At 40.3% G+C, this 23,621-nt stretch overlaps 3 protein-coding genes across 6 annotated transcripts in view; 1 reads left to right on the top strand and 2 right to left on the bottom strand.

The window, feature by feature from the left end:
• Positions 1–712: 712 nt before the first annotated feature.
• Positions 713–6,638, bottom strand: gtpbp10 (GTP-binding protein 10 (putative)). The gene is made up of 10 exons (XM_061675603.1): positions 6,284–6,638; positions 5,446–5,639; positions 5,279–5,370; positions 4,441–4,585; positions 4,288–4,361; positions 4,092–4,144; positions 3,906–4,013; positions 3,567–3,644; positions 3,358–3,481; positions 713–2,053 (listed from the first exon to the last, which is right to left on the bottom strand). Exons 1-10 carry the CDS (start codon positions 6,314–6,316, stop codon positions 1,851–1,853), a joined length of 1,104 nt encoding a protein of 367 aa, XP_061531587.1. The 5' UTR covers positions 6,317–6,638; the 3' UTR covers positions 713–1,850.
• A 2,378-nt stretch (positions 6,639–9,016) lies between these two features.
• Positions 9,017–19,301, top strand: osgin2 (oxidative stress induced growth inhibitor family member 2). Its single transcript, XM_061674009.1, has 6 exons — positions 9,017–9,175; positions 11,334–11,423; positions 11,524–11,660; positions 12,235–12,426; positions 12,514–12,605; positions 12,670–19,301. Exons 2-6 carry the CDS (start codon positions 11,360–11,362, stop codon positions 13,850–13,852), a joined length of 1,668 nt encoding a protein of 555 aa, XP_061529993.1. The 5' UTR covers positions 9,017–9,175; positions 11,334–11,359; the 3' UTR covers positions 13,853–19,301.
• Positions 18,727–23,621, bottom strand: part of nbn (nibrin) — a 20,528-nt gene continuing 15,633 nt past the window's right edge. For 3 of the 4 annotated variants that reach the window (XM_061674005.1, XM_061674007.1, XM_061674008.1), the window contains 6 exons: positions 22,687–23,269; positions 22,486–22,578; positions 20,673–20,813; positions 20,454–20,567; positions 20,338–20,387; positions 18,727–19,527 (listed from right to left, as the gene is read on the bottom strand). In XM_061674005.1, the coding sequence (XP_061529989.1) occupies positions 19,488–19,527; positions 20,338–20,387; positions 20,454–20,567; positions 20,673–20,813; positions 22,486–22,578; positions 22,687–23,269 (1,021 nt within the window). In that variant the 3' untranslated portion in view covers positions 18,727–19,487. The remainder of the gene's footprint in view (positions 19,528–20,337; positions 20,388–20,453; positions 20,568–20,672; positions 20,814–22,485; positions 22,579–22,686; positions 23,270–23,621) is intronic. The other variant, XM_061674006.1, reaches the window with a different exon arrangement.

Raw genomic sequence — 23,621 nt, 5'->3', positions numbered from 1 at the left:
TACTGGATTAATAATTGACCACTGTAGTATATTTTTGATTAAGTACCTTTGTATTTCTTGGCGTTATGTACAGCAGCAGCAGTTCACTCCGTAATGAAGTGCTTTATTGTATTTACGTGTTGATGACTTTGACATTTCTATTTGCGTTTATTGGTCCCGACGGGTCAGGCCCCTCAATGCTTGTAGTTGACCAGGATTGAGATTTACCTTCACCAGACCTCTTCAGCAGCATCACAGCCTTTTAATATTGTTAATAATGATGATAATAATAATGCATTGCATTCAGTGAGATGTGTTTGTCTTGATGTCATGGACAAAATTTACCATTATGAATTTGTCTGTTGTGACAGACACAAGCAGGACCAATGTGTCTGTCCTTTGAATGTATTCATGAATAATTCCAACTATCAACACTTTACATCATTTAAAAGGAAAACTCATCATATAAACATACCTGTCTTTTGTTTTTAAATTATTACTATTGCCTGTATGCTGTACAGACTGATGATGCAAAAATCAAACCCCCTATTTTTTCCTCCTAATTACTCTGTATTGTAATATTTAATATAAAATAAATCTTTCAACCACACACTTGTCACTGACATTTATAAAGATCACTACTGAATGCCTTCATTTTCCCCCCCGACTTGAGCCTTTTATTCGATTAAAAACGAGTTAATTATGTAATGTAGTAAAACATCAGATGCTTTATTCTCCTAATTATTCTGTCTTGTAATATTTCATATCAACACACCGTTGACTGTGACAACCACAGGAACATACAGATATTTCAGAAAAGAACATGACAATAACAAAACCGAATTCAAATTAGTCATTTATGCAGTGGACAAGTCTACACACTACTGTTCAAATGCCAGGTTTTTGTGATATGAAAATAAATTAGCCAAAGATAAGTCATTTCAAAAGAAATTATATCATTAACGTCCTCAATAACTTGGTCTACAACTAATCTTAAAAAAAGAAGAAAGAAAAATGTGAGATGGGAACTAAAAATAAACACTTGATAATGTGGTTGCACAAGTGTGCACACTCTCTTATAACTAGGGATGTGGCTGTGTTCAGAATTATCCAATAACACACAAACTCGTTAAATGGGAACCAGCACACGTCACCGAGTGGCTCTGATTAACACCAAATAAAGTTCCGCTGTTCCAGTACGCTTTTATTTTTAGTTCCCCTGTTGAGAATATATTTTTTTAATTGAGTTCCACAAGGTATCGGTCACATACATGGTGGGAAAGGTTTTGAAATAATTTTTCTTGGTCTCATTGTTGTATATTACAAAAACCTGGCATTTGAACAGTGTTGTGTAGACTTTATCTACTGTAGGACTTCCTTTTTGCATTTATAAAATGGCCAGACAGTAAAGAATTAAATTTTTGTTTTTATTATAAAAATTTGCAATCCCTCAGAGGAAATTACAATCACGAAAAAAAAATCATCATCAACATAACATCGTAATATCTTAGGAAAATTGAATAGAGCTAATCCAAATACATTTTCCAAGTAGAGCTGTACATATACCATGACAAACTACAACCATAAGCAGCATTATTACCTCTCTGACAGCTTCAACCATAATTACGGACTATCTTTGTAAAGCCTGAATGTTTTGATACAGCCCTTATTTTGGATCTGCAAGTGTACCAAATCTTTAGCCCAGTTTCCCCTAGTGTTTGACTGGTCAGCCTTTTCTTTTTTTCTTCTTTTTTTTTTTTAAAGCAGAGTATTACCTCTAAAATGACTTAATAATTATAACTCTCATAATTCTGTACATGCTGAATTCCATTGCCTAATGTTCACACGCTGTCCATGTTTGTGATGTGCGCCTATTGTGAGTGGTGCCTGAGGAGCTGCAGTCTTTGTTGACGGAGCGCCTCGGTGGCCTCGGAAGCTTCTTCCTCGAGCGACTCCCGGATGAACTCTTTCAAGCGGTCCACGCCGAGCCCGGTGGCGGCGGAGACGGGAACCACGTGCCTGAATGCCATGTGACTTTTCGGTGTCATGTTTTCGGGCAACGTATGGCAGAAGTCTGCATCACACATAGGCAGTTTGTTACATCTGTTCAAGGAATGGGAACACCATGAAGCCCCATTTATTGCAGGGGATACGTTGCAGACCCACTTGCAATAGGTGAACATCTGCGATACATAGTGAGACCATATAAAAAACATTTTTTTACATGGTTTTAGTATTTCTTAGCGCCTGTTCGCACTCTCTCGCTCGCAGTTCTGTAAAAAAGAGGTAACGCGTGCTTGCTTTAGGTTGTTTGATACTCCCAGTTGAACTGTAAAACTGACATTAAAAAAAATAGAAAAACATTGTACTTACTGTATATTGAAACACCAAAATATTTAACCAAACCATAGAGTTTCGTCTACCAAAAGTCCATTAGCTTAATACTAACACATATTGTAAAACACCATAGTCAGGCTAACGGAAATTAGCATGGGCGTTTTGGTAATTTTAAACCTTCAAACAACTGCGACATTAAAACACACACCGAGCAGCAACACATACAAAGCATACAACAATACTGAGAAGCACAGATTTACAGGAGTTTGCAGTAGTTGGGGACGTTCTCCGCCTCTTCTTCTTGCTCTTAATTATGCTGCACCTCTTCTGGTAGAGCTCAGTGCTGTGGCACAAAGTGATACTACACTAAAGGCGTACAACTTGTAATTCGTACTTGCCCGTATACTGTAAAAATCCATACAGAACAATCGCTTAAAAAGCCTCGATTTAGCATGGGTGCGAAGGATCCGTAATATAGTGGGTGATATCACAGTTCACCCACCCCACTAAAGATTTTTTTGTGGAACATTTGTTTGTTATCTATGGTGGGACGAAACTGCAGTTCCTCACGATTGTTTTTTCCGATGTTTTATAACATACTCACTTATTGTTAGCCACGCGTGTGGGAAAGGAGAGCCACAGTCGCTAACGTATTTTCAGCCTTATAGCATTGTAAAACACCGCTGATATCGACCACAGCTCCTGCCCGGTCACTTCCACACAGACTTGTTGACATCACGCATCACACAGCACCGCAACACAACCTCTTCAAGGCACGCATCTGACATACCGACACGACAATGCAGCCAGCATTTTCGATCATTTGTATGGTAGCAAATGGGTGTGTGTTCAAATACATTTACAATGTTTAAAAAGTCAGTTTCAATAAGTTTAAATACGTGCAAGAAGGGTAAAATATTATTATTATTTTTTTTTTTTTTTACATGGTTTCTCTATATTGCGGGTTTTCGCTTATTACGGGTAGGTTTGGAACCTAACCTTCATGATGAATGAGGGTTCACTGGAGTCTAAAGTGCTTACCTTCTGGGTTGAGGATTTGCTTTTGCAGCTGTTGTAGTTTATGGTCAGCATCGGGCAGGTCCATCTTGTTCACCACCAGGAGAGCTGGTTTGCTCACAAGCTCCTCCTTGTACAACTCGAGCTCCTGGAGAGCAGCAGAGAGACACTGGTCAGGGTTCACATCCAAGAGGAGAAGCCCAGTGAAGTGGTGAAGGCCTGACGAGAGTGACCTTCGTGAGCAGCTGCACAGCCTCAAAAGCCGACCTGAACGGCGTTTGACTTGCCAGCTGGAAGCCGCAAACGTCCACCTAAAAACAGAAACAGTAACCATCTTTTTAAGTAAAACTTAAAATGTTCACAAAAATGCGACAACGGTAAATGCATGGCTATAGACGACCACAAAATAACTTCTATAATTTCCTGTACAGTAAATAATGTTTTCACGATGGCGAGAATTTCCACTTTTTCCTATGGGAAAACTTTTTTCAAATCTGAACAAACCAGAACATATGTTGCATCGTACAGGCTCCACACCTTAATCTGGAAAGAAGTATTAATGTGACACAAACCACAAACAGCAGCTGCTTGGTTCTCTCCACATGCTTGAGGAACTTGTGTCCCATCCCTTTGTTCATGTGAGCGCCTTCGATCAGGCCGGGGAGGTCCGCTACAGAGATCTACACCAACCAGAAGCACTAATCAGCATTTGACGCGACTAGAAACATGAATGAACGACGATCATGAATTTTTTATACCTGCTTGTGGTCTTCGTACAATAATTTACCAATCTGGGGCTTCAACGTGGTGACTGCAAAAAAAAAAAAAAAAAACATCACTTATAAAAACTGTGGATGTTTAGCTCTTAATATTAAAAGTAAAGTTAAATTATGAACATTTTTAGAGGGGCCGTCAATTACGTGCATTTATTGCTGTTACTGAATCTGGACTTACAAGGGTAGCTGGCGATCTGAGGGGTTGCGTTAGACAAGACAGTCAGCAGAGACGACTTCCCCGCATTTGGGAACCTGACGAAAAGCAACATTCGTAAAAGCCACTTTGGAAGTCGATGAAATGTCAATGCAGTCTCTTGTGTCGTGCGCTCACCCCACCAGGCCCATGTCAGCGATGAGTTTGAGGTCCAGTCTGACCTGCCTCGACTGGCCTTTACTGGGCAGGAAGGTAGAGGAGAAGGAGCCTCCGTGTCCTCCTCTGGCCACCCGCACACGATCACCCTCCGCATTCAGCTCTCCTTATAGGGGACAATCACACAGTGAGGCTAATTGGACTACAGTGATCCACCGGATAGACGTGGTTCGGCATTTAAGAATTTGCATTGGGAATTTGCATGTCCTCAGGTCAAAGCAATGAATGTATTACGTGGCACCAACTGGTTGAATCTTGATGTTGGTAATTAGTTTTCATTCACCAATAGTGTATTTCTTCATCTGCGTTTTAGATGTCCTCTTTTGCTTGTGCTCCTTGAATGCACCTCGAGCAAGGTCAAAATTTAAACAAAATATGCTGAAAATACAGCGAATAGCTGACATTTTCAGCAAATAACGGAGGATAGGCTCCAAAACAAAAATCAGTGAATATGTGATTTGGCAAAAGCCGAACCGCGAATATGTAGCGCTTCACTGTACTTAAATTACAGAAGACAATGGTAAACATTATATATTAAACATCATTACATTTATTGCAGTTATGAATGTTAAGATGTTACTCAAAACTCTGCCTGTGGCTGTATTGTTAATAAAGGTTTTATGACAGCAACAGAAGGAGGAGGAGGTCTGGAACAGATTATTTATATGGACATAGTTTTCTATGGGAAAAATTCTATATTAAAGGTCGACCAGCATCCCCAACTGTATGCGTCATATACGAAAGCCAAAATAAGACAATGTTGTTAATATACTGTAAAATGAGGCAGCTTTTCACATACCGAGTATCCTGTCATCGTCAGTGGTGACTGTGACACCCACAGGAACCAAAATCTCTATGTTTTTCCCCCTCTCTCCTTTCAAGGAACGGACACTGTTGACAAACAAAGTCCTTATAAGCCTAATAAAGACAGGGAACACACTCGCCATCCTCATTAAAACCTCCTACCTGCTGTTGGCTCCCACCTCGGCTACAAAGCGATTTTGAGGGTACTTGTCCTTGATTCCTTTCAGGGTCATGCTCTTTGTGGCAACCACCCAAACATCTCCACCGTTTCCGCCGTGTCCACCGAGGCGGGGCAAGCCCATGCCGCCAGCACCTCCGCGGACATACAGTCGGAGGTTGTCCACAAAGTTGCCATACTGAAAAACATTTTGAAAAACATGTGATGAAAAGCTACATTTTGCCATCCGCTCGGTCCAGTTGATACTTAGTTATATTAGTATTATTGTTATTAATAAAAAAAATAATAATAAAGATTCTGATCACGACTTTTTTAATATTATTAAGTCGGTTGTATCCCTATTTATGAGGAACCCTTGCTAAGGTACCTCTTTTATAACTAATCGTGACACTATCACATCATTATTTTTAAGCAACCAGATACCAACAGGTTTTCTGCCCTCTGGGATCCCTCACCCCAACACAGTGAAGCTGCACATTTTGATGTGGCCTTTTATTGTGGGCAGCCTAAGCCAAAGTCGAAGTGCTCACTAACACACATTTAGACAGATTTGTGAATATTTGAGAGAAATCTTCCTTTTGTGTCCATATAAAAAGTCCTACCTCATAGGGGGGGTAAAAGTGTTGCATTTAGATTTGTGTTGATCGTATTTCTGTATTTCTAAATTATGGAGGCTGCACAATATGACGCATTCAACATCCGTTGGACCGAAAACTCAAGGCTGCCAGTTTGGTAGCAAGTCAGTCACTGGCTAACAAACGCTGAACAGACAATTCTTGGCGATATTAGCAAGTACACATTTGAGCGCTCAGTCATACTTACTTTACGGAAGCAAACTCTGCACAGTTGAACCATGTTTAAGAAGCATTTAGCCGTATGCTAACCAGCGTGAGCGCCAAGGAAGCAAGGACGGCAAAGGGAAACTCACTCTCCACGGACCCGGACGACAGGACATGTGATCACGTGACAGTGTTAGCCTGCTAGCAAACGATGCCGCGTTTGGGCATTAAATGAAAAACTATGACACTAATACGCGTGTTGGGGAATTCAAAATGGTTTAAAGTATACCGACGCACACTTTCAAGCCGAATTAGCCACACTAACTAATAGGTTTAATTTCTGTTTACTTGTTACGACGTAGCCACTCTTCCGAACACGTGACCACAGCATCGTCGCAGTCCATGATCGGCCAGCCAATGTCGAGCTGATGCGTTCATAGCCCCAAATAAACGTCGTAATTATGAATTATAAACATTTCCCCCCCCCCCCAAATATTATACAGAATACGATTTATAAACACAACCTCGATAAACTACAGCAAGTACCACTTTGTAAAAAAATATCTCTACAAGCACAGCCATAATGACCAACATTAAAATAGTTAATAAAAAAATTATTCAGGTTTTATTCCTGTATTTTTTAGCATAAGCCCACTCTAAACCGTATGCACAGATTCAACATTAATACTATGCTTTCATATAGGACAATTTAAAAAAAAAAACTAAATTACATTACAAATATTGCACATAAACTTTATTATTAAATATTTACTTACGACTTGTATTTAAACAGTTCTTGAAATTAATTGCAAATGTATTGTACAATACTTAAAGGTTAAATGCAACTGAATTGTACTTAAAAAGTCAAAAGTAAAAAATGTTCAGGTACTGGATAAAAAAAGAACAGGCCTTATGGCTTCAAGCTTCATTATAATATACAACCCCAATTCCAATGAAGTTGGGATGTTGTGTTAAACATAAATAAAAACAGAATACAATGATTTGCAAACATGTTCAACATATATTTAATTGAATACACTACAAAGACAAGATATTTAATGTTCAAACTGATAAACTTAATTGTTTTAGCAAATAATCATTAACTTAATTTTATGGCTGCAACACGTTTCAAAAAAGCTGGGACAGGGTCATATTTACCACTGTGTTACATCACCTTTTCTTTTAACAACATTCAATAAACATTTGGGAACTGAGGACACTAATTGTTGAAGCTTTGTAGGTGGAATTCTTTCCCATTCTTGCTTGATGTACAGCTTCAGCTGTTCAACAGCCCGGGGTCTCCGTTGTCATATTTTACGCTTCATAATGCGCCACACATTTTCAATGGGAGACAGGTCTGGACTGCAGGCAGGCCAGTCTAGTACCCGTACTCTTTTACTACGAAGCCAGGCTGTTGTAACACATGCGGAATGTGGTTTGGCATTGGTCTTGCAGAGATAAGCAGGGGCGTCCATGAAAAAGACGTTGCTTAGATGGCAGCATATGTTTCTCCAAAACTTGTATGTACCTTTCAGCATTAATGGTGCTTTCACAGATGTGTAAGTTACCCATGCCATTGGCACTAACACAGCCCCATGCCATCACAGATGCTGGCTTTTGAACTTTGCGTCCATAACAGTCCGGATGGTTCTTTTCCTCTTTGGCCCGGAGGACACCACGTCCACAATTTCCAAAAACAATTTGAAATGCGGATATACTTTACACATTGATGTCGGTTTTTGATGCAGTGCCGCCTGAGGGATCGAAGGTCTCGGGCATTCAATGTTGGTTTTTGGCCTTGCCACTTACATGCAGTGATTTCTCCAGATTCTCTGAACCTTTTGACGATATTACGGTGCGTAGATGATGAAATCCCTAAACTCCTTGCAATTGTACGTTTAGGAACATTGTCCTGGACATACTAGGCAAATAAAGATGATTCTGATTCAACTATTTTCTCACACACTTGTTCACAAAGAGGTGAACCTCGCCCCATCTTTGCTTGTGAATGACTGAGCAATTCAGGGAAGCTCCTTTTATAACCAATCATGGCACCCACCTGTTCCCAATTAGCCTGTTCACCTGTGGGGTGTTCCAAACAGGTGTTTGATGAGCATTCCTCAACTTTCTCAGTCTTTTTTGCCACCTGTCCCAGCTTTTTTGGAACGTGTTGCAGCCATAAAATTCTAAGTGAATGATTATTTGCTAAAAACGATAAAGCTGATCAGTTTGGACATTAAGTATCTTGTCTTTGTAGTGTATTCAATGAAATTAGGTTGAACATGATTTGCCAATCATTGTATTTTGTTTTTTTGTTTCATTGGAATTGGGGTTGTACATGTTTTTCACATTTTATTCGTACCTAATTCAGTGGTACTTTCGGGTTTACCACTAGTAGTACTCATACCACACATTGAGAATAACTGGGAAAAAAATCTCCGAAGCACTCACGACTGATTTACGATGGTCTGACATAAATAACGGTTGGGGAAATTATCTAGACGAGGTACAGGTTTATTAAAGCGGTCTACTGTTTAAAAATGTGCCACATGGCCCAAATCAGACGTGTTGCTTTGGTCTGTAACGTGTTGGATGGGGGCGCGCCGGCTTTCTGTGCACGGTTCCACGTGGAGTGTGCAGACAGGGGGCGGCGTGCACGCGGATGCCCAGATAGAGATGCGTGGATCGTGCGTGAACGCGCTAACACTTGCCGGCGCAGAGCGAGATGCGCATGTGACGACGCGTTTTTTTTTTTATCTAACACGGGTATGTAGAAAATCAGGTCGATCCACAGACGATCAGATGGAAGTGCGTGGATAGTGGCGTGTGCATATAGATCCTCCCACCAACATCAGCGTATTTATACGGCAAAAGCGTCGCCGTCGGTCGTGATCGCAGGACACGGCGGGGAGGAAGAGACACCATCCACATCGCGGTAAGAGAGACCGTTATTGAATGGGACTTTCCAACGTCCCCGTTTAGGCGTTTGACCTCATGGAATGATGGAGACATGGCTTAGCACTTGACATGCTATTGGACATTGCTAGACTGAAGTGCAAAGCAGGACGATGGACCAAAAGAAAAACCCCAACAACAACAAAATATGTCAGCATGTGATGTGGCATCTTTATTTGTCTTGTAATTTGTAGCATGTACAAAGATGAGGCCTGGGAATATTTTAATTTATTTCCAAATTCTATAAATCAACACTTGGAGGTGGAGTTGACATTGAACAGATGAATAGTCTAATAACACCACATTCTACTAAAGTCTGAACCTCAAGTGATGCTTATTGTAGAATCACAAACAGTTACTCCATCGCATACTTACACTGAAGTACAGGCCATTATTGTCAGGGGAAATAATTGTGATGCTAGTATTTGTACCTATAGCGTCTAAAATGCTTAGGTATGGTCCCAATACGTAGAAGTCTTGTCAAGTGTTTTTGAAGGACTACCTCTGTGGCACAATTATGTAATTTGTTGTACATGCTGTTAATGGCTGCCAATATGTTCAAAAAATAAAACATTTGCAGTTTCTTGCTGGCTGAGCAATATGTCAGTAGTATACGCTGGAAATAAATTTGACAGGTGTGTATATGTTTATTAGCTGCATAATCAAAACAAGAAAAAATGGGTGCAACTAATGTAAACAGAGCCTGTGGTTATTGACTGTAGTGATATTCGTTATGGTGATTGCTGTTGGTAAATGGTGACAAATATCTCACCAGTCACAAATAAGTAAGGGTACAGTATTCTTTGAACATGACAGGCAATGTGCAATTTTATTGTCCTGAATGTCAACAAGCTGCAAACTATTGGCAGCCACTTTGTCTTACAGTGATCATATAGCATGATTCTAACCCTATCACTAACTTAACCATAACCTAAACCAATCCTAGCCCCAGTCAACTTCAACTCATTAAGTGCTTGAGGTTTTTGGTAATAATTTGCGACACTTTTCCACCATAGCCTTTTATGTTTTTTGGGGATGGGAGCACCAGGTGTGAGAGAGCTAACTTAACTAGCTAATACTAGTCATACTAACGCTAATTCTAGTCAGAGCAATTCTTATCCTGGTTATACTAATCTTAACCCTGGTCATAATAACACAAGGACTGGTCATAGCAACCTTAATCCTAGTTCATACTAACACTAGCCCTAGTCATACTAACCCCATTCCATTTAGGGAAGTGCTTGAGGATTTTGGTCAACTAGACCAAAGCGGGACTGTTCTACTCGCGCCAGCATGTTTTACGGGAGACTGGTCATGAGCGTGTTCCTGTCATACTAACCCCTAACTCTATTCACACTAACCCCTAGCCCTATTCATACTAATAAATCCCTAATAGATTAAGGGACTTCCCTTCCTGATGGTTTTAGTAAGAAACTAGGCCAAAGGGACACTGTTCTGCTCGAGCTGGCATGATGTTCAGAGGATGGTGTGTGAAGTCATGAGTGTGTTGTGGCAGAAGTGTCTCTGAGCGGAAGGACCTATGATGGTAGGGTCTGTCAGAGTGCCAGTACCACATTCTTATACTGTTGTTTTAATGGGTGGTAAAGACATAAACAAACCCAGTAGGATTAAAGCCCACTGGGGAGGAGTGATCAGGGGAGGATTTGCCGCCCGGTGGGCACACAATGGTACTGTCGTGTAACAGACCAACACACACAAACATTCACTACACACAATAGTAATGTTTCATAACAAAGCCCAGCCTATATAAATCTGATTAGAACTGGCTTTTGTTTGGGAAGCGCCACTGGAGTTAAAGAGATGGAAGCCTGGCCTCAGGCGGTGTTTGATAGGATAGGCTAGGGGGTGTGGGCACTCTGGCAGGAAGGGAAATGGGTGAGTATTTTATCTTGTGGCAGGGTACTTGCATATAAGAGGGCGTGGGGGGTTAGGTCATGAGATAACAACAACGACAATATTGCTGTGAAGAAACAGAGACAACTAGCCAGTTTAAATTGGTTTAAATAATAAATCACAGACAAAAAAAAAACACCAAGCACAAACAAGGCTCTGCATTTAATAGAATATCAGATGGACAGCTACGGAAATGTCTGGAACCTTTCTGTGTTCCTTCACAGTGCCAGCTCTGGCCCAGGCTCCAGCTATGCCTCTTCTGGAAGAGACCACTCAACAAGCGCACCCACCCATTCTTCCCGTCATCATCATAGGTAATCTATGTGCCACTAAAATAACATTTAGCAGACATTGTCATCATTTGAATAATTCAAATATGTAAGTCACTAATTCAATAATTTCTCTTCTGTTCAGGCAATGGACCATCGGGTATTTGCCTGTCATACCTTCTAAGTGGCAACAAGCCCTATCTAGACCCGACAACGGTCCACCCAAACCCAATACTATACCGAAAACTGCAGGAGACCAAACACCAAGCCATTACTGAACAGGTACAAATGCACAGAAAAAAATAATCTGGTTGGATTGCAGGTTTGAATCTCTGTTAAACCCTTGTTTGTGCTGTTTGCATGGTCTCTCTGGTCTTGTGTGAGTTTTGTCCAAGTACTCCAGCTTCCGCCCACAATCCAAAAACATGCACAGTGGTACCTTCACTTGTAGCAATTTATGCATTTTCCGAGTTACAAGCCGCTCATTTATTTAATTTTTTCTTCCTTTGTGTCGCGAGCCAAAATTAGAGATCCAATATAGCTTCAGTTAGCCGCCACTAGATGGTGGCAGCGAACACCACAACATCCGTCCACAAGCCCTCGTCTCACTCACAATTGGAGATGAGTAAACTAAGGTACGAGCCCAACTACAGAATGAATTAAACTCTTAAAAGTTACCACTGTATATTAATTGAATACTAAATTGCCCGCTGTGTGATTGTGAAAGGTTGTTCATTTCCGTTTTTGTTCAGTTGGGATCTAGTAAAAGTACAGCAGTATAAAACTAATGGCGAATCAATGAAAGAATGAAATTTCATACTCTATTCCATCCAATCCAGCAACTCTTTGTCTGCAGGACCTAGAATATTTGAGTGAAGGTCTTGAGGGGCGGTCAAGGAACCCCGTGGCTGTGCTGTTTGACACACTACTGCACCCAAACGCCGACTTTGGCTATGAGTACCCTCCTGTGCTTCAGTGGAGGAGGGACAAGCAGCAACACATCCCACATCTCGTCTTAGGGAGAGCAACGCCTGGAGGAGCCTGGCATGTAAGTCCTATCATACTTTGGTTTCCTAGAAACTCTGATTTTCGTTTTCTTTTTTTTTTTTGACAAACCACCCCCTTTCCTCCTCAGGCAATGGAAGATTCCATGCTGACAATAAGTCTTGGCATCTGGATGGAGCTTCCTGGAATAAACTACAGAGACCTGATCAGCGGAAAACGAAGGTACTGAAAGAACATTAGTTTTGTTCTCTGCCGTCTTTGCCCATTGACACGTTCTTCTTTCAAGGGATGCCATCAATGACAGGGCCACCCCTGAGGAGATCTCATCCTATTACCGCAATTATGTGAATCTAAAAGGCCTCCAAAAGAATTTTGTCGACAACACCTCTGTGACCTCAGTCCAAAGACTCTGCAGGGACCACAAGATTGAGAATCTGGAAAATGGACATACTTGTCTTGGAGACGAAAGGGTGGATGATGGTGGAAATGAGAGCTTTGAGGGAAATGGAATAGAATGTGTTAGCGATGGGGGACTTGGGTCACTCTGGGAAGTAAGGGGATACCAACAAGTGCAGAACAACACTCACGCCCCCTTCTCTCTGTTTGCAGAGAATGTAGTTCTCGCCACTGGTGCATCTGATTCACCAATTCGATTAAATGTGGAGGGGGAGGACCTACCCTTTGTGTTCCATAGCGTCTCCGAACTGGGCTTGGCTATTAGTCTGCAAAAGCTGGATACAAACTCAGATCCAATATTAATAGTCGGTGCCGGTTTAAGTGCCGCAGATGCAGTTCTGTGCGCTTGCAGCTGCAATGTTAGAGTGCTGCATGTCTTTCGAAAGAGCGTTGATGACCCTGACATCATCTTCAAACAGTTGCCAAAGACCTTGTACCCAGAGTACCACAAAGTCTACAATATGATGTGCTCCCAGACCTACACAAATATGGTTCCTTCATCTTCTTCAAACAGGGCTCAGATAATGTGTATTGGTTCTTCAGTTTGTGCCAAGATGTGCCCCAAGCCACAGTTGGCCAGAGCTAACATGGCCAATAACACCAGCGTCAGCCTCTTTCCCAACTACACGAGTTTCCCCGGACACTGCGTGGTGTCCTTAGAGTCAGATAAGAAGTGCTTGCTGCAGGGGAACAATTCCCTGAAGGCATTTAAGATCTCCATGGCCCTAGTTTTGATTGGAACCAACCCAGATTTATTTTTCTTTAAGGGCCAGGGCCAGTATCTGGGTCAAGATCCCACAAAGCCCATATCCTGCAAGCAGAACCCCATTGACATCCACCCGTACACCTTTGAGTGTACCAAGGAGCCTGGGCTGTTTGCCATGGGCCCACTGGTGGGAGACAATTTTGTCCGGTTTTTGAAAGGCGGTGCCTTAGGCATCGCCTCCTGCCTTCTGAAGAGACTCAAGAAGAAAGGGAAGCTGGTTAGCAATGGAGGGAATACCTTAATTTGAAATGCTTGGTGTAAAAGAGTTAATACAGTGGAGGACATAATTATTTGATCTCACTGAGTTTGTAAGTTCACTCACTGACAAAGACATGAGCAGTCTATAATTTTAATGGTATGTTTATGTTAACAGTGAGAGACAGAATATTCATTCATTCATTCATTTTCTGTACCGCTTATCCTCATGAGGGTCGTGGGCGTGCTGGAGCCTACCCCAGCTATCTTTGGGTGAGAGGCAGGGTACACACTGAACTGGTTGCCAGCCAATCGCAGGGCACATATAAACAACCAACCATTCGCACTCACATTCACACCTACGGGCAATTTAGAGTCTTCAATCACCCTACCATGAATGTCTTTGGGATGTGGGAGGAAACCGGAGTACCCGGAGAGAACCAACGCAGGCACAGGGAGAACATGCAAATCTCCACACAGGTGAGCCCGGATTTGAACCCGGGGTCCTCAGAACTGTGAGGCAGATGTGGTATAAGCAGTCGTCCACTGTACCACCAGAGGCAGAATATCTAAAACAAAATACAGAAAATCTAATTTAAAAAAAGACAAAAATGTATTTGCATTTCGTTGAGTTAAATAAGTATTTGATCTCCTACCAACTACAAAGAATTCTCACTCGCACAGACTAGTCCTCTGACTTTAAGAAACTAATCCTAATCTAAACTCGTTAGACGCATGAAAGACGCCTATCTCAATTTGTTACCTGGATTAAGACATCTGTCCACAGAATCAATCAATCAGACACCAACCACTCCATCATGGGCAAGACCAAAGAACTTTCTCAGGACATCAGGGACAAGATTGTAGACCTGGACAACGTTGGAATGGGCTACAATACCATTGGCAAGAGGCTGGCTGAGAAGGAGACAACTGTTGGTGCAATAATTAGAAAATGGAATACACATAAAATGACTGTCAATCTCCCTCGGTCTGGGGCTCCTCGCAAGATTTCACCTCGCGGGATATCAATGATCATGAGAAAGGTTAGGCATCAACCTGGAACTACACGGGAGGAGCTTATTAATGATCTCAAGGCAGCTGGGACCACAGTCAGCAAGAAAAACATTGGTAACACACTACGCCGTATTTATCACGTGACCATTTTTCTCACTAATATACTTCCAAAGGTGCTATTGATCTAAAGAATTCACCAGATGTTGGGAACAACCTAAGTAATCCATACATACAAAGAAAGCAGAACAAATAAGATCATAAATTAAATTGTGTGGAAAAATGTGAAATGACAAAGGGAAAAAGTATTGAACACGAAGAAAGGGAGGTGCAAAAAAGGCATGGAAAGCCAAGAAAACACCTAAAATCAAACTGCAATCCAGGCCCTTGTTAGTGCAAATTAATATCAACTGGTTCAGTCCTAATTGATGGCCTACAAAAAGTTCTCATTGCCAAGGTGTGAGTCAAGACATGACATGATGGGTAAGAGCAGAGCGCTGTCTCAAGACCATCGCAAACTAATTGTTGCATAACATAACGATGGCATTGGTTACAGGCGCATATCTAAGCTTCTGAATGTTCCAGTGAGCACGGTAGGAGTCATAATACATAAGTGGAAAGCCATTCATGCCACCATAAATATGCCTCGATTGGGTGCTCCTCGCAAGATTTCTGACAGAGGAGTACAAAGAATAATCAGAAGAGTTCTCCAAGAGCCAATACCACCTGTGGAGAGCTTCAAAAAGACCTGGAATTAGCAGGTACTTTTGTCAGAAGGAAAACAGTGAGTAATGTACTCCACCTCCATGGCCTGCATGCACGCTCACCATGCAAGCATGGCAAAGCTCGTTTAAAGTTTGCTGAACATTTGGACAAGCCAGTTAAATACTGGGAGAATATAGTCTGGTCAGATGAGAGCAAAATTTAACTGTTTGGATGCAATAATGCACACCGCATTTGGAGGAGAAATGGCATTGCACATCACCCTTAAAAGACCATACTAACAGTGATGTACGGCGGTGGGAACATGATGGTGTGGGGTTGCTTTCTCAGAAAATGGTACTGGTAAAGTTCACATTATTGAAGGAAGGATGAAGGGGCAAGTGTACAGAGACATTCTTGATAAAAATCTGCTGCCATCTAATCACACAGAACCTTCAAGAATTGAAGACTGCTTGTGTGGAGGAATGGGCCAAAATCACACCAGAACAATGCTTGCGACTAGTTTCTCCTTACAGGAGGCATCTTGAAGCTGTCATTGCAAACAAAGGTTGTTATACAAAGTATTAGATAAATATCAGTTGGCGTGTTCAATACTTTTTCCCTGTGCCATTTCACATTATTACACACAACTTAATTTCTGAGGTTATTTGTTCTAGTTTCTTTGTATCTATGTATTACTTGAGTTGTTCCCAACATCTGGTGAAATGTTCATGTCAATAGCACCTTTGGAAATATATTTAATGGTTACATTAAATATTTATTTCAGCTGCTGTATTTCCCTCAGTGAATTGCAAAATAATTTCAATCTTTTGTTTTGTGATTTTCTTTTTGATATTCTGTCCCTCCCTGTTCAAAATTTTGCCTAATCCTTACAACACCTACTATTAAAATTATCGACCAGTCATCTCTTTGTCAGTAGGTAAACTAAATTTTCTCTACTGTATATCTTCATAATCATCACTACATTGTTCTTTCATCCATGCGAAGGCATTTTAAAACCAGTTTTTCCCCCTAAACAACAGACTTTTGAATTTCTAGGAGTCTAAGCTACGATGTGCCAACATTTTCAATATGAACATTTTTTTTGGAAGCTCACAACTGAAGGAGATCGTACTTTCATCAGGGTTTTTTTTCCTTGGTACATCTTTGAATCCAGCTAACACTTTCTGTCATATCAAGCTACGGGGAGAGGAAAGGGTCTCAAAAAGTAGAATGTACTCAAGCGTACTGAAAGAGAAACATTTAGACCAGGCCGTGGTCTCAATTTTATTTCTGAAGTAAACAACACGAAACTAATATTGTAATGTTACTGATGACTCTGAGCCAAACCATTTTTTTGTAGATAATTCTTCATTAGTTTAACTTGAACATCTGAATTCATTTCTGAACTCTTTCTTTAACTGGTGTGCAACTGACAGCATTTCTGTGCAAACCATTTTTCATTGAATGTACTTATGTAGTGTTATGTTTCTAATAGCTTCTAACAACTGAGTCGCCGTTTTTATTTATTTTTTTGACCTGTCAATAACTGGTTATTTTAAACAATACTGGGGGTTTGAATCATTTTGTACTATGTCAAACTATGGTCAAAACATATTATAAAATCTTCATAAACGGAATATCACAAGAATTAAGTCCTAATCTCATAATAGATATAGAGAATAGTCATAATTTTCAGAACTTTTTTTTTTTTAATATTACCAGAATAAAGTTGGGATTTTGATGAGTGAAATTTAAATATTCCCACATGAACACTCATATTATAACTTCATTCTCATAAAATGACAACTTCCTTCCTTATATAATCTAGTAAAATGCTGAGTCTCATTACTTTATTATTGTATGATTAATATTTGTATTATTTTCAGTGTAGACCTAAACCTCATTTACAAACAACGGCATTACTAACTAGTTTTTCCACGTTGAAGCTTCTCAATGCAAGTAAAACATATATATATATATATATTTTTTTTTTTTACCTCCAAATTTAACAAATTAGGCAACAAATTGAAAATGACATATCCATGTATTGTAACTTTAATGCAATCTCAGGGCACTTTTCACACAGAACAAGTTGTATGGCGTTAGTACTGCTCAGTTATTCAAGTGCTACTCTTAATCTTAAAGCTACGTGCAGTTAAAGCTTGCCATGAAAATAGGTGTTAAAAAGGCTATGGTGAGCAGTGACACAGCCATCTATTTTGCATTGATGCCATCTTCACCTCATTTAAACATACTATCGACATAGGCCTACAGTTTTGCGTGGACTACTCATGGTTTATTTATTATGCCGGGTCATATTGAGCCCCTTTTAATATATTAGTCATGTTTGGGGTAATACATAAAAAAGTTACAACAGTTACATAATCTTTGGTAATCCTATAAATCTGGTTTTCAGTAACGTATTCCTGCAGTTTTTTTGTTTTTGACATCCTTCTGAATATTGTTCTGATGCACACACAAACACTGGCCACAAAATAAGGTACAACTAATGAGATCAAATACTAGCACAGTATCAAAACCTCAGCCTTTAAAAATATGATAATGCTCAGTTTTGACGAACAGATCATGTATTTGCTCATTACCGTCATTCATTCAGTTGTACCAAAGATTGTGACTGTTTAGTGTAAATGTGTACTTTTCTCCCTCTTAGGTTTATCTATGTGTTTTGTCAGGAAGACTACTTACCTGAAAAGCTTCAGGTATGTAAGTGCCTAATAGTTTGGTTAGCAGGAGAATACAGATGGGCACTGGACTCAATTATCTCGCTCGGCAATGAGGGAAAATTAACCATCAATTAAGCTGTATCAACTATTTTTGAAGGGTTGTGAATGTTCTGAATTACTGTTTCCATACCAGTGTTATACTGAGCTGAAATAGGTTGCCACAGGGTGGATGTAGCTCAGCCTCCCATTGCCAACACCATGTTATTCTTTAGACTTCAGTGAGAGTGAATCAACAGCGACTGCTGATTCAAGTTAAGTAGTGCACTTCATTTTGCCGAAAAATTTTCAAGACAAAATTCATCAACATCAATTACGCAGAATCGTCCCAATGTATAACCAATTAATACACCCATTTCTGGTGGAGAACATTGAACACAACACGAGACTCCATCGCCTCTCATCTGCTTGAGTGAGCTAAAGTAGGGAAATCATTTGGTCTTAACTGCACACAAAAAAGAAAAGCTGCTCTTGGCACGTAAACTTTTAATGCTTTCTTGTACAACTCCAGACTATGAAATGCTTTGTCTGTAATTTTTTATCATTGACAAATAAAAATAATTGAGTGAAAAACCTCAGAACGTGTTTGAAACCTTTACAATATTTGCCGTCGGTGGTGTCGTTAGGTCAGTGTAAAGTGGACTAATTTTAGTGGTTAACAAACATGGTAGCTATACCAACGTACATTTTTATTATCACTGGAGATGATCTGACCATTCTTGCTTCTTCATCTCTTCCTGGTTAATTTGGTGGGGTTGTACCTAAAGACACAAGCAAACACACATCAAACAGTTGATGTCATCACTCCCTCGAGATGGGCTTTTAACATTCCTCATGGCTCATCCTTCAATGTGCTGGAAGGCATTTTGAACAAACAAAAAAACAGCCCAGAAGAAGTGCCATAAAAGATGAAAGTGTTTGAACAGCTTTAAGCAAACAGCCTTCCAATAAAGCACGTCTGGACACTTGCTTGTTTCAAGCTACCGAAATGCACTGGGCTGTTGTCTTAGCAGCATAGTCTATTCCCCTGCTCTGCATGACTGACTGAGTATGACTCAGTGATAAAACAGTTTAGCCTCAACACACACACATGCACACAGTCAATCTCAATCTCTTTTTGTGCTTTGTCAAAGAAAACACACCATCTTACATCACCCGTTACCTTGGAGACCACTGTGACGAAAGAACCCATAATTCCCCTTAATTATGTTGATCAGGATGAGTCCATGATTAGAACTGAGGATGTGCAGGCTGAAGTGTTTGCTGTAAACTGACAACACCGACAGGTACAAGAGAAAGCACATGGGAATGAAGTACGAGCACTTTTAAGTAGCCATATGCAATATAGCAAAAGTTACAAAGTGGAACACTTTAAAGTTTGTAAAATTTGAAGGTTGACCAAAATTTAGCAAGAAAACATGCATTAAATCAGGGTTTCAAAAACTGTGTCAAACTCAAGGCCTGGGGGCCAGATCCAGCCCACAATATCATTTCATGTGGCCCATGTAAGCAAATCATGGGCATCTACTTCGTCTTCTTATGGACCAAAATTTCAAATTGTCTTCACTTTCAATAACGTTGAGAAATGGCAAGCATTTTAAAATAAATTAGAAGTGATACGGGCAGGCATTTTGACCATTTTGACGGTGAAAATCAAGCAGATGTATGAAGACTGGGACAAAATTTTAGCGAAAAAAATTTCAAAAACTGAATCAGAAAACCTCAGGTTCTACTTTATATGCAACGATATGATGAGGCGATTCTACATTTATTTGGTTCGACAGTCATAATGGCCCTCTGAGGGAAACCATAACTACAATGTGGCTAGGGACAAAACGGAGTTTAACACACCTGATTTAGAGCCTTCCATGAATCTAACATGAATGTTTTTGGGATCTAAGAAGAGAAAGCCCAAGCAAGCACGTACAAAACATGCAGACTACACACAGGAAGGCCAGAGCAGAGGTTTAAATCCCAAACCTCAGAACTGTGAGGCTGTTGAACTAGGACAGCCACGAGGCCAGCAAGCTGTCTGCTTTAAAAAAAAGGTTTACGCGTTAAAATCCATCCGTTTCATTACCTAAACAGGTTATCTCCTTCACTCTCCTCCAGTCTGCTCTGCCGCTCGCCCTAAAAAAAAATGCACATCATGATTGGAATTTCTGGAATGACGAACAGAGCGCAGGGGAATCTAACCTCCTCTGCATCTTTCAGCCATTCATCAAGTTCGGAGTTCTTGCCACGGTTGTGAGCCAGCAGGTCAGCCCCCCCGATGATGTGTGCAGAGTTCTCTGTCGCGGGCACTCGCATCTGTCGCATGCACACATCAGGGGAAAAGGATGTTTCCATTCGTAAGTAGCTGTTTACTGAAAATAATGAAAAATATATGTTTTGCAAGTGTCAATGTGTTCTGACCTTGCGAAAACGTTTAAAGTTCTTCACAAAGCCGTTGGTGTGCATCTGCTGTGGTTTAGTTTTGTGGAGCAAGTTCACCGTGAGGGATCTAAATTCCACCAAAATCAGCTTTTTAGGGAGGTCTTCATCCAGCTTCGTGTTCTGCAACAACACACAAACACCCTGGTTTAGATGCAAGAGCTTCTACAAGGTGCCTTCTTGACTGATCTGAATTTGTGGACAAACAGAAAATAAGACACGATGTGCCCAGCGAATGGCTACATTCCGTTCACGACACAAATGGGACCTTATAGCCTTATTACACAACATTAGCCAGACATTATACCGAGCTTCGAGGGCAATTTGAGTTAATATGTGATAAAAGTGAAGTTGGCTGAAGCAACAGGAAACATTTGTACAGTACAGTGACTAAAAAAAAAGGAGTGGGCAATGTATGGCTTGCATAACATGTACAGCCCACTCTGTTCTTTAATCCTGCCCATACAGCATTTACAATATCATGATTCCTGTAATATTTGTTGCATTAATGTATCTATTTTTCTTTAAACTCTTTAATTAAAAAGCACATATTAGTTTTTTTTTTTTTAAATTAATTGACTTATTTTAAATAATACAAAATAATTTTAAATATAAAGGTACATTTATTTTTTTCTTTTATTTGATTACATAATGTTTTAAATTAACTGTAATGAAATGAGTTTGATTACTTCTGTTAACTTCTTTTTACACTGTATGAAGTCATTAACCACCACTCTCCAGTTCCCTTAAGGCCATGTATACGTATGTAGCGACTATACCCTATGGCACGGTTGTCAACGGCAACCCCCAAGAACTGATAAACCTTTGCATTCCTGCTTCCTGAATCTCAACCAGCCGGTTTCTTTTCACAAGACACAGGAAACCTGGTTAATATCATCTGAAGCCATAAAACTGGTTGCAAGTCTCCTCGTGACTTGCACAGCATGATTGGGGGAAGGAAGTGAGTGATGACTGTTGAACAATGGACCATGGTGAGTAAAACATTGCAGTGATTACCAGAAAGTACAAATTGGTGCATAGTAGTTTGGGTTTAAGGGTTAGGGTTTTGTTGTATTTCTTCTATAGGGCAAAGTCAAATCATTTTATACTTCTATGACTGTTACAAATGTTTAAATGTTGCCTACATTATCAATAATTAAAGGTTTGGTGATTGTGACAGTTTGGATCTTGCAGGAACACATTATTTTTACTTCCATTCTTGATTCTAAATTCAAACAAATCAAGAGACTGAACATCGTTGTGTAACGGACTGTGTGCAATGCAGAGGTTCCACTCTATCTGTATAAAAAAAAGGTAGAATAACAAAAAGAAGCAAATAAAGTAATAAGGAATGAATGAAATAATCTAAAATCCCATAATAAATCAATACCTTTTCTCTAACGACACAGTTTTTAATGTGTGCTTTCAAGTGAACCCAGGGGAGGCTATGGAATCAGAATTTGGTGATTGAATCCTTTGAATCAGACTTGAATTAATGGATTTTCTCCCAAGTATTAAAAATGATTGCTCTACGAACAACTATTCATACATTATCCAAATAATTTTCAGCCCCTTGTACAGAGGTACAAAATGGCTGTACTGTAATTCCAAAATGGTGAATGCCAAATTTTTGTGAAACCATTTTAACGATGAAAGTCTACAAATCAATGATATCTTGATTGGTTTATTTCAAATCCATTGTAGTGGTGTAGAAAGGAAAATCATGATGTCACTGTCCAAATATTTCTGGATCTAACTATGTAAAGCACATACAAGCCCGCCCGACAAAACTTACTTGGGTCTCCTGTTTCATGTCAACAGGTTTCATGAGGTGAACCGCAGTCGCTTCTTGGGGCTGAATATCATCTTCTTTGAAGTGGCCTAACTCCTAAGAGAATACACAGGAGCATTCAATGAATTGTAACTGGAAGATGCAAGTGGATATTCAACTGAAAAGGTGAAAAAATAATATTTTTGCTGGAGATCTCATCCTCACCTCTGTGGAGGACTCTCTGTTAGCTTCAACATGCTGACTTGTGCTGCCAGATGAAACTTTGCTACTCATTCTCTCTGCTGATGGGTGAAGTTTCTCAGTCGTTGGGGGGATAACTTTGTGCTCACTTTGGTGGCGCTGATATGGAAACAGCTCTTCTACCGGTTCCAATGGTGACCTTTGGCTCCTGGTGTCTTCATCATTTTCACAGGCTACTCGTTGCTTCTTACTCAAAGCCTCTTCATTTTTTGACATCCGTTCAGAACAATTGGCTCGCGCTTGTGGGGATTCGCTGACTGAAAAAGACTTGTCCAAGCAGTCCATATCCTCAGACATTATAGACTCCAGTTCGACCATATCTATTTCTTCTTCCAGTTCCTTCCTCTTTTGTCTCAGGTGGGACGAAGCCGCCGCCCGACTGATGAAAAAATCATTTTCGGAGTCCATCGGCATCTGGGAAGGGGCCCCGGGGGCTTTGTCTGAACATGAGGGAGCGTCTACAGATGCCACCTGAACGATGATGTCAGACTCAAGTGCAGGACGCTTTGGTTCTGACATGACGACAGAGAGCTCCTCGTCCAAAGGCCTTGAAGAAAAAGGCACATGCAAAAGGGAGAGTTGTTTCAATTTTGCAAAAACAATCAAATTAATTTCAATAGTGGAACCTCAAAAGTCAAATGGCTCAAATGTACAATTTGGGGTCCAACGTCCGAACTAAAATCATCTTCACGCAGAAAAACATATTTACACCACTCAAGCACATGTTGATGTATAAATTTAAGATTAAATTAAAGATTAAATTGGCCTCATTGTTATCCTTTTTTGTTTTGGCCTCCAACTTGAGCCAGTCCCATCTCCAACTGCAACTGATGCCTGCTTGAAGCTGTGCCACATGAATAGCATCCTCCTCTTTAAGCACTCTCATTCTGGAAAAGAAT

This window comes from Phycodurus eques, chromosome 4, assembly GCF_024500275.1.
Source record: "Phycodurus eques isolate BA_2022a chromosome 4, UOR_Pequ_1.1, whole genome shotgun sequence".
Taxonomy (NCBI): Eukaryota; Metazoa; Chordata; class Actinopteri; order Syngnathiformes; family Syngnathidae; genus Phycodurus; species Phycodurus eques.
This window is presented reverse-complemented; position numbering and strand designations above follow the sequence as displayed.